The sequence below is a fragment of the Periplaneta americana genome, chromosome 15 (assembly GCF_040183065.1).
Source record: "Periplaneta americana isolate PAMFEO1 chromosome 15, P.americana_PAMFEO1_priV1, whole genome shotgun sequence".
Classification (NCBI taxonomy): domain Eukaryota; kingdom Metazoa; phylum Arthropoda; class Insecta; order Blattodea; family Blattidae; genus Periplaneta; species Periplaneta americana.
In genome coordinates this window covers 31,641,179-31,653,353 of record NC_091131.1, presented here as the reverse complement: position 1 = coordinate 31,653,353, position 12,175 = coordinate 31,641,179, and the positions used below count along the sequence as shown (strand labels likewise).

Below are 12,175 nucleotides of genomic sequence, written 5' to 3'. Positions count from 1 at the left end.
GCAGTTTCCCATTTCCGTGGTACGTTTCAGATCATATGCCTCGTATTACTGTATATGTAGAGCAAGTGTCTTCGGGGTTCTATGAAAACAATCAGGTTTCTGATATGAAAAATAATATCCATTCCTAGGATCAGCCGAACTCCATTTACTTACTAACCTAGAGACTACTGTTCTTTAATATAATTACTCATAATTACGAATTCATTCAGTTTTGTCAAATTTATATTCGAGATCACAACACAGTTGCTCAGAGTACATAAAATTACCGTATTTACCCGCATAATGGACGCACCCCAATTTTCCGCGTTAAAATAATAAAAAAATTCCTTGTGTAATAGACGCATCTCATTTTAAAAAAAGATTGTTTTAATAATAAAGAAAGTCGTAAGATTGGGCGCATTGCTTATGTTTAAATTAAAGTTTTTAAACAACAATGTATGGTACCACTGCAATCGTGTTTGGTTTTTTTTACGCGTGCAAAATATAGGTACTCTCCAATTAATAACGCAGCATTCTTAGGACATCTGCAGTAATCAGTTGTGTTGATAAGATTGTGTTTCGATAATACATAAGAACCGACCGAAATATTCAAGTTATACAGCGAGTTTTAAGCTGGAAGTTATCAAATTCGCGAAAGAACACGGTAACAGAGCCGCTGGTCGAGAATTTACAGTGTCGGAATGTAAAGTGCGTAAGTGGCGGGAATAAAAAGAATCACTATTAAAAATCTCTAACAAATCATGAAAATCATTTCGTGGTCCAAAGTGTGGGAAGTATCCCGAAATTGAAAATAAACTACTAGAATACGAAACGGAGTTAAGGAACAACAAACCATCGATCGTCTTAAGTGCAACACAATCGATTCTATAAATTAGTCATGGCCCATATATCGTTACATATTATATGGATTATTTCAACATTCGAGGTGGCGTTCCTTTAATACGTTTTTTTTTTTCACCGCTTAAAGGACGCACCGTAGTTTTTTTGTTATAAAAATTGAAAAAAAAAAGTGCGTTTATTACGCTGGTAAATACGGTATATTCTATTGCAAGAGTCTGAAGAATCTCCAGAAGGAAGGCATTTTGGTGACCTAAAACTAAGATATTTAGGAAATTATTTCAAATTTCCCTAAATTAATAGAGAAGTGTTTGTGAAGATAGACTTGCTTAAATTACACTTGCAACTCAGCTTACTTAACTTCTACACCTTTATAATAATAACAATGATGATGACGACAACGACGATGATTGCCTATAACTTTAAACATTGGATGCTGTGAAAAAAAATTAAAGCAGGTGTTAGGCTATATTTGACAAAATTTTTGTCCCTATTTTATTTTGTTCTTATCTATAGTTCTTACTGTACTGTAATTATACACATCTGAAGTCTGATTAGTGTGATATGTTAGTAGTCAGCGATGTATGCAATGGAAGAAGAAAGGAACTGGCGACCCTACTCTATTATGTCCTGGCTTAGTTGCCTCATTAGTGATGCTTTATTGGTGTCATTTATGCAGTTCAAACCTGTCTTCGGACAGCTGACTAAACAACAATGTACAGTTTGTGAATCTGAGAACAAACCTGTGATTGGTTTATGACACCCAGCACAAAGTGATCCTCTCTTAGCATGGTAATGTGTTTCACAGTATGGTAAGCCCTCATGGTCAAAAAATGATCCACCATGAAATGGTTGACGGCAATCCTGTAAAGAAAGAACAAAGAAGTGAATACAGTGCATTACAGATATTCAAGTAGTAAAAAAATGTTTTACAAGCCACCTGGAAAAAAAAAAAAATAGTATGTGGAGTTCTGTGATGGAACAATAAAAACGTTCAACCTGTTGTTCAGAGATGTCATGAAATTTATTGCAATGTGCTGTAATAAGAACAGAAATATAACAAAAGAAATTAGAATATTCTGGCACATTACAGTGTAAAAGATCACAAAAACAACTGACATACATACTGAAGGAACTGCAAGCATATTACACTATAAACTAAAGTCAGAAACCTGAAAATACCGAAGGAACTGTAAATAACTCAATATCACAAAAGAAAACTAACTGGAAATAACACATGTTAAGAATGGGCAAAACAATAACCAGTGATCGCCAAAAGCTGTGTCGCGACACATGCCCCTGCCTTCACTCAAGCGTAACCATGGCATCATACCCCCACTCTATCAGCAGCAGATGTACACATGCAGGCTCTAATGTTACAAGTGTGTAGGATAATATGTTTCGATGTCTTTTCCCAAAACAGAAAACAGATAATATGTAAAAACTTAATTTTAAGGAGCATAGGGGCAAAAGTATTTCTTTTGTTCAGATGGTAAAAATATGAGATACTTAATTTGATGTAAAATTTTTAATGAAGTATAAAAGAACAATGTACGTTGTTACAAAGACTACCACGCCCTTACTTGAAAATTGAATATTTCATTAATAAACGAACAATAAAAAGTATCGGCTTCTATGTCTTAATTGGGGTAAAATACTTCGACTTTTTTTTTTTTTAAGTATGTAGTGTAATTTAGAACTTCGTGACCAGCCTGGTACGTTTTTCTAATTTCAAAAATATCTGCTGATGTAGATTTAAAGTACACATTCTTTTTATGGTAAATAAGAAAATATATTTTATTTTATTAATAATACAAAATAATGAATAGAAGAATAAAATTTAACACGGAAAAAAGTGCTTGTAGTTAATAAGTAGAAGAATATTATATTGTTTTTGTTTTTTGGTCACAGTCCATCTCTGCACTGTTATTCGCTGCATTACGTGAGGAGATACCCGCTCCAAACCTCTCCCTGCGATAGTGGTGTGCGGGTTGCATTTCTATTACATCACAATTTCGTGGTGTTTGGCAACCACTGCAATAACAATTCAACAAGTTATGACCTACAAACTTAATGAGGAGAGAGATGTGGGTTAACCAGGAAGATGATGGAGAGAATTCTGTTTCTTAGTGAGTGGAATAGATCAGAGGATTCAATCCAAGAATATGATGATGATGATGATGATGATGATGATTACAGGAAAAGGTGGTATGAACACTTTGAGGAAATGAAATATAAGCGAACATATATCTTCATCTTTACATATAGGCCTACTGGACTATACAGGGTGTAATGAAAAAAAGTGGGCAAAACTTCAAGTATGGATTCTTATACATATAGAAGAAAGAAAATGATCAAATCAACATGGGTCCGGAAATGCTTGATTCCTGAGTAGGGCTTGCAAGTATGAGCATAGTGCACTCCAGTACATTTGTCTGCTGAAATTATTATGATGCATTCTGTTTACATTTTCTTACATGAACTCTTCAAAATGTTCATCTCCTGTCTGAATATAGGCTGCAACTCGTCGCCTCATTGAGATCTGAACATGCTCCCCAATGCCTGGCTGGCACAGTTATTATTGTTTGACAGTCTTGCAGAATCTGCTGAAGGAGCGTTCCATTATTATTCATGAGTCGAATACATCAACGATTTTAAGCGTCCGCCCACAGGACATGTTTGGTCTCCATGCCAAACGTGTTTGGATCTCGATGAGACAATGAACTGTGGCCTGTATTCAGGCAGAAGATGGACATTTTGAACAGTTCGCAATTAGGTCGTTACAACAATTTCTAAACAGCAATATCTTAAAGACAATATATTTTGCCTATTTTCATTCCATTATGTCCTATGGAATAATATTTTGGGGAAATTCTGCAGATAGTAAAAATATATTATTACAAAAAGGAACAATTGGAATAATAGTTGGAGCAAAGGCTAGAGAATCGCGTAGACCATTTTTTTTTTTTAAATTAGAGATTCTGATATATACTCTTCAATAGATTTCTTCTTATGTAATAAAGAAAATTTTCCAACTAACTCAGCCATACATAGTATAAATACCCACAGAAAGAATGATTTTCATACGCCATCATCAAATTTATCATGCTATCAAAGGTATGTTACATGGCAATACAAATTAAGAATCATAACCAAAACCGTGCATTATTTAAAGTAAAACTAAAAAATTACTTAATATCTCACACTTTTATTCTGTAGATGAATTCTTGACATTTCACAGTACTGTGTAAATATTTTAATACTATTAAATGGTAAACATATTGCACTGTATAATAATGTTATTGTTATTAAGGTATTAATTCTGTACATATTTCATATTTGCATTTTTATATGTTAAACGTAAGAATTGGACATGTTTTTTATTCTATGCTATAAAGCAACTGTAAGAATATTATGGAAAAAATAAATCTATCTATCTAAGAAAATGCGATCAAGCCCTACTGAGAAACCAAGCATTTCCGGACCCATGTTGATATAATCATTTTTTCTTTTTGTGAGGAATCTATACCTGAAGTTTTGCCCTCTTTTTTCGTTACACTCAATACAGGCCTACTTGCAATGAATGTTTAAGGGGATGAAACTGACAAGCAAACATTCTGATGGGGTCAGATAAAAAAGTTAATTTTTTTCCTTCCACCATGTTGATAATATTAAAAGAAGTTCTTTTACAAATTTTGATCACTCGACCGCAATTACGAGGGCCGTAAAAATAAGTTCGTCAGGGGCCTGTTAACAGAAAAAAAAACACAATTTTATGAGACAAATTTATTGGAACAGATACAGCAATTGTTGAGCTATTTTTAAACATATTTTCCATCGGAATTGAGAATTTCTCATATCATGGGATCAACAGAGAGAGGTGTAGATGCAGACAAACACTGGTTCCGATCTGAGGCGGCTGACTTCTACGACACAAAAATTGATCCCATGGTATGACAAATGTCTCAATTCCAGTGGGGGATATGTTGACAAATAGCGCAACAATTGCTGTATCTGTTTCAATAAATATTTATATGCAATTGTGCTTTTTTCTATAAACGGCCCCAGGGAAAATCACTTTCTGGACGGCCTTGTAATTGCGGTCGAGTGGCCAAAATTTGTATAAGCACTTCTTTTGACATTATTAACATGGTGGAAGAAAAAAATTTAACTTCTTTATCTGCCCCCATCAGATCATTTGCTTGTGAAACAAAAAAAATTATAATAAAGAAAGAAAATAAAAAACTACCATTATTATCTAAAAAGTGAAGTACTCATATTAGAGGCCATGTAGGCCCACAGGGTAGTAGGAGGTTAAGGTTCCCGCATTTATAACAATCGATATTAGTAGTAACATGGATGCTAATCCTACATGCTTGCTGTCTTTACCCTCAAGGAAAGACCCATGATACTCATTTCCGTTAGAGGCTGAGTGAATTCCAAGACCATAGTGTGGATGGAAGAATTACATCAATGGAGAAATCTATGACCCCATCGGGAATCGAACCTTGTGGCTTGGAGCGTTTTAACTGCAATGCTATTGCCCACCTCCACCAAAAATCTTATAAGAATAACTACTAGATATAACAGAACAGGGAAAAAAACTGTTCAAACTACAAGTATTACCAAAAGAAATCGTGAAAAGAGACAGTAGTAATTCTGATTAGAAATGTAACATGACTGACTAATCATACAATTGGAATTCTTGCAATGAACGTGTATCTGTTAACATAAACATACAAAAATTTAACCAGAGCCTGGGAAGATTTGACAACTTTTGAATGAGATGCCAAAAGGAGCACAGTCTAAACCCAATAAGCCTAATAAACAAATGAATAACCACACTGATATTTGTATAAAACTAAAGTGATAAGAATGTGAACTGAAATAGTATATTACGACACAAGGTTGGGAAGTGCTTTTTACAAAATCGAAGAAAAGTTTGAAAAAAACGAGCAGAGCGATTATTACTATACAATTATTGTTACGTGGTGGTATATTCATGTCGAAATAAGGGGTGGAAATATTTTTCTCTGCCTAGAAGCACCAAGTAGCTAAGTTCGTCCCTGGCTGATAATAAGAAACTCACTACATTTCAAAGACTGGTTTTATCTTCGTCTTCATCTTCAAGTACAAAATTGGGGTTAGGATGCTATCTTACTCGTTAGGGTTGTTACAAACACCCGAATAGTAATATATTTTAGGCACTAATCAGTCTTACTTGCAATTATTTAATTATAGATTATGTTTTTGGAAACATAGCTAGATACATTCTTCCAGATCATAAAGAAACACGGTCATAAGATCATATGTATTTCTTTACGACCTAGAAGAGTATCTAAAAAGCATTATTTTCGTAGATTTTCTTTTTCTTTTTATCAAATCTGCTCATTATCCAATTTTCAAAACTCTAAATTGACATTAGCATCGTCATCACCTTATGAACCTTATTTGTACCGATTTTGAAGCTTTTTTCCTTAATATTCTCCTTATTGCTTAACATACTTATATGTTCATATTTCTTTAGTTTGAGACTTAATCCAACGTTCTAGCAATAAAGGATAATGAGTAAATATCTAAAAATTATACAATTGTTCAGTTATTTCTCTATTATAAATCAAAACAGACAGTTCATGGACAGCCCTGTCCTAAAGTTGTTTGTAATGCGTACGCACGTGTTAACACAATGGATGATTATTCAAATGTTTTGATTATCCTGTGTACACAACTTGACTCTACAAGTATTGGCATCTGGCAGTCATCTGAAGGAAACTGGGTCTCTCCATATACTATAACAGAACTCAATGAAACTGAAGGTAATAGAGGAACTGGTGATTGTCAGCATCAACTCATATCATGGAGGTCCAACTTCAATATATGCATTTTGGAGGTTTTCATTTCCATTTTCAAGTGTGATAACTATCTTTATTCTCCTTTAAATTGTTTTTTTTTTTTTTTACTCTTCCTTTCTTTAATCTTTTTCGTCTTTATTTTCTTTTTTTGCTCCCTTTTCATCTTCTTTTTAATATTTTTTATTTAGTTTCTTTTCCCCTCCCTGCTCTTTCCACATTTTTATTCTATTCTCACTCGCCATTTATTTCAATCTCTCTTTCTTCCCTTTCTGACCTTCCATTTATTTTTTTCTAGTATCTTTTATTTTCTCTGTCTCTATAAAACATGGCACATTCTATTGAAATAATTATTTAATACATCTTGATTACACAACTTTTAACACTGTATCACTTCGGAATATGTATGGTAAGACTTTCCTATGTTAAATTTCAACGTACCTCGTTTACATATTTCGACCTATTTATTTAATATATTCCGTAATAACATATAATTTAATTCAATACATAGGTAACATGTTTTTTTACTGTTGCAACGAGATTTAAATAAGTACTTTACAAACGACTTTTACTACATGAAATTAAAGTAGACAGCTTCTAAAATGCATACTACTTTATTACCAATGTAAAAGTTAAAAAAACACTACTGATATCCGTTTTATAGAAATAGTCTTTAAAAATATCCTATTAAATATGGTACATCTTACAATTTCTATCACACATATGGCTTAATTTTCTAACACATATACGTTACATGCAGTAGAATGACAATGAGAAAGATTTGCCAAAATCTAAAACCCACATATGACAGAAATAGTCACTGGTTATGAAAAGAAAACAATGATCAAACTCTAAAAATCTTTCTTGAGCTACTGCCATCTTCACCATCCAAAATAGGATTTCGATTTGGAAAAAAGCCAAATCAATTACAATTGATCGTTGACTATTCAAATTTATTTTGCCAATTTAAAGGGAAGGAAAAATTTATTTAACAAATAGTTCCATTCAGATGTTAGTGAGAGTATTTATTGCATGTGGCCATGGTTGTGTATACATCTGCCTCACGAAACACTTCTTGTATTTAAGCAATTTCTTTCCCTCTGGCCATACAATCACAAGTCATATGTTCTTGTCACGGGCTCGGCTCCAACTTGCACTTGTACCTTTGCCAAGTGAAAGCACTTGTAACATGCATAATTAAATGCCACAGTGTGACATCACTAGTGTCACCGGCAGGCAGGTGATGAGAGCAAAGACATGGCATGGATAAGGGCCTACATCACATTGCGGAAAAGGCAGTGCATCAATAGTCAACCTGCCTTCTGCAGGTCGACCTTCGTGAGGATGACCGAAAGACTGTCGGGGATTATTACTAATGCTTAGTTCTAATTGGCAAAAAAGAAAGGAAATAAATCATGCAAAAAATTATATCTCGCTCTCTTTCTCCACCCCTACTATCCTCCTGTCTTGTTTATTTTTTCCCTCGTTTTTCTCCCCCCTTCCTCAGTATTTACTTTTCCTCTATGGACTTCCTCAATGAAAATGTTTCAATGAGTGTATAAATCATAATCAAGAAACATCATGATACTTAAGGACGTCATTATATTTGAAACAAAACTTGTTAATTATGATCACGTGCTTCAAGGTGTATAAATAGCTATAATAATTAAAATATGTGATGTCATCTAAAACGAATGATGTAATGCACATGGAATGAAGTCACAGCAGTGTGGTACGATCACACACTGCTCTGTAAACCCTGCTTTTTATTTGTTTTCAATTTTTTTGTTTTTGTTTTCTTTTGTTTTTTTTTTTTTTCGTATCTTTATTCAATACATATACAAATAACATTTTCTATACATGGAATTAAACTTCTATGATTTTTTTATATTAACATAAAGAATAAGCAAAATTAAGAGATAAAGAAATTTAATTACAGAATGTTTTTAACAAAACTAAAAATCAACTTTTGTTGCATAAAATGTTAAATTAAAATAACTAATGTAAATAAAATATAGGGGAATATTTCTTTTAAGGTTTAATTTGTAGAAAATATTATTCTTGGGATTTGGAGTCTGAGTTTTTGATGATAATGATGCTGCTATGAAGACACATCTTTTATTTCTGTTTTGATGTTGTTTTGGGGTTATGGGGTCATAATTGGGGCTTTGATGAGGGGGGGGGGGTTTCTGGGCATGAATCATCCATTTCAGTTGCTTTGTTTTCCATTTTATTTAATCTTCATCATCTTCTTCCACACCCACACACTTAGGGCATACAGGTTTCCCTTCCATAGCATAGAAAGATTTGCCAGATACAGCTTTCTTGCAATCCTATATTTCAAAACATTGATTTATTAATGACAATACCATGTAGAATTGCTAGACAGGTGATAGTCGTTGACTAGAAAATAAATAAAATTTAATTAATAAAACTAACAAAAATTGATATGAAAATGTTACACATGCATAATAGTAATTTCCAATTTCATGCTTAAGAAAATGTTATGCAATTCAGTTTGTCGCCAAGGATATAGTATGTGGAGAAAACATAAATGCAATATACAACATATAACCACTAAGTTTATAATACTTACAACATTTTACACATTACTACACAGTGACTGAATGTAGCATTCCATTAAATGAAAGCTTATGAGAAGATATTCAAGTTACTTACCCTGCATACAAAGCAGTCAGCGTGCCACTGACTGTTTAGAGCAGAGATATAGTTCTCCATGATCGGTCTGTTGCATCCACCACATTTTGGTGCAAACATATCGAAATAGTCATCCCGGCAGTATGGTTTTCCGTCTCTTTCATGAAAGCCTTCCTCACCGAATTGTTTTCCACACTGGGCACAGAAGAAATGTTCTGTGTGCCATGTTTTTTCCAGGGCAGTAACACATTTCTGTAAGTAGTGTTAAGCATTATTTCAATTTTAATATAGCTGAAAACTTGTTATTTTTAACTCCTAGGAGTTGCGAGGTACAATCATCATTCCATGCTTGCATATATTCATAATATCACGACATTTATTTTTCAAGATGTCTAGCTAAAATAAAATGAATCATAGCAATATTACAACTTTTTGTCTAGAATTTTAGAATTATTGTGAGTTTTATAATTAGAAGATGTAGTACTAAACATACATTACTGATTTCTACATGTTCTTTCAATTTTTAGAGAAAAATATGTCAGAAATATTAGAAAATTCTACGAATACAATTTATGCAATAGGACTACTTCTGTACTTTCTCTTTAATGCTATGCAGTTTTTCATAAGTTGAACTTTCCAAAAAATCATTCTTCCTATAAACTAACTAACGCAAAATAATATTATGCAAGACACTCAAAAACAAAATAAAATAAATTACTTCTGCATGATATTTTTATTCGCATTTTGATTCCTAAATTTTATATTCGAACTTTTATATGAATTTGAAAGTGGCAGTTATCACACCTTCACCTAACTTACATCAAGGATAGGCCCGTTACAGTAGGCACACCGTGGAGAAAACAAATTGTGGTAATCAGGCTCACAATAAGGATGGCCATCACGCTCAAAGAAATTGCGTGTACCCAGCTCCTGGTTGCAATGGGTGCACGTGAAATGCTCTGGGTGCCATGTTTTTCCCAAAGCAGTAATCACCTGGAAAAGAGAATGTAATTCCAATGAATAACACTGTCTTTAACACATATAACACCAGAACCCGCACTAATAACGCCATTTCACTTGCTTCTAGAATTGGCCAGTACCTGCCCCACGATGGGCTTGTCACAGGCATTGCAACAGCCCTTCTGTGTTGTGTTGACACCCTGGCGGCTCATGTCAGCCTGGAGATTGCCAAGCATAGAGTCCAACTGGTTCTGCTTTCCACTCCCGCCGCTAGGAGGTGTAGATGTAATCAACTGCTGGGACTGGAGATTTGCTACAGGGGGCTGCGGACTTGGAGAACTCTTGGTGGCCTTGTTTGGTTTTGCGTAAGGCGAATCTGTCACAGTCTGATGCTGGTGGGTGCTCGCATTTATCTGTAACAGAACACTAGATTACGAAAATGCACCCAGCTATTATACCAAACTCAATTAACTCATTATAATTTCAGTTAGAGTAAAGAAAGCCAGGATTTTAATAAGCGGGATACAGCCAAACCAATTGTGTGCACTAAATGAATAGAGAAAGCTCTGAAATTTAATAAAATATAGGAAGAAGCTTGTGGTCTCATTAATGAATATACCTGAGATAGAAAACACACTTCTACTGCAGGACAGGATGGTAAATGCATATCTTACTGTTGTCTGAGGTATTAAACATGTGTATGGTAAATATTGATGCATGCTCATGTCGTGTTTGTTTGTAATTATTTTTAGTAAATTATCAAGAAGAGGCTGTGATTGTTAGTGATGTTGTTTAGTATTGTGAAGATGTCAAAAGCGCACTATGTTATGAGGAGAGTTCTGTAGGACAGAGACCAGCTCAGATGGTCAGTCTAGCCGCCTGCCTGCCTGCTCAAAGACTGACTGACTGAGTGTCTCCACAGCCACTGCTTCCCGCTCTTAGTTGTGCCTCTCCTCACCCCCCCACGACCCCACCCATGTCAAACTATTTCTAGCATCCAGCAGCCATGTGGGGCCAAGAAAGGACAGGCTGCTTCTATGTATGAGTGTCTACTCCTCCACAACCGAGTTCTGCCAACACCCCACCCCAAAAGAAATGGGGGATGTCATATAAAAAGCAATGATGTATCTGTGTTACTGTTACAGCAGCGCTAGTAGTCACAAGCACATTTTAATGTTTTTAACCAAATAAAAATTAAATTATATTTCTACACCTGCTTTCTTGGCATTTTAATGTTACAGATTATGCAATTTAACATGGGTTTATTAGCCAAGTTACAAAATGTGTGACAAACGTGTGTGTAACCAAAACCTATTTTATTTTGCGAAGATGATGTAAGTATGAATCTTTTCCTTTACACACAACTAAAACAATATGGCTTTCTTTCTTCCTTTTCTCTTATCCCTTCACTACCCCATCATTTTATAGTTCACCTATTTAAACAACTGAATTACAATGTAACTATCTGGTTTAAATCTCAAATTCTCGTATCGATTTATCAAACAATATAAAATATTACTATAAAATTCTTTGCGACAAGTGACAGTTGCTACCAAAAAAGAAATAAAATTCAAATAATGGTAATAAATGAAATTTTACATAATATCCACTGAGATGATGAACATAATGTAAGTAAATTGTTATATTCTGAAGCTATGAGCTTATTAAATAGCTGTTACTGTGTGTAATAAATTTAATAAAAGGAATATTATTGTCAGTATTATACTAGAAAACTAAGCGTGAATACACACTCAAATACAGTACCGGTAAATGATATTTTCTTTTTAAGTGTGTAGTTTTTATTTTTATTTCGGTTTACTGATTTTAAAATACAGATTTCTTCACCATCTTTCTTAACATTTCTATGCAAA

At 33.9% G+C, this 12,175-nt stretch overlaps 1 protein-coding gene across 6 annotated transcripts in view; it reads right to left on the bottom strand.

Annotated features, from left to right (window-relative positions):
• Pax (Paxillin) overlaps positions 1-12,175 on the bottom strand; it is a 266,633-nt gene that overhangs the window by 7,523 nt on the left and 246,935 nt on the right. For 5 of the 6 annotated variants that reach the window (XM_069846900.1, XM_069846899.1, XM_069846901.1 and 2 more), the window contains 4 exons: positions 10,445-10,717; positions 10,164-10,337; positions 9,366-9,596; positions 1,581-1,701 (listed from right to left, as the gene is read on the bottom strand). In XM_069846900.1, coding sequence (XP_069703001.1) covers positions 1,581-1,701; positions 9,366-9,596; positions 10,164-10,337; positions 10,445-10,717 — 799 coding nt within the window. Of the gene's footprint in view, positions 1-1,580; positions 1,702-8,861; positions 9,020-9,365; positions 9,597-10,163; positions 10,338-10,444; positions 10,718-12,175 lie in introns of those variants that run through there. The other variant, XM_069846902.1, reaches the window with a different exon arrangement.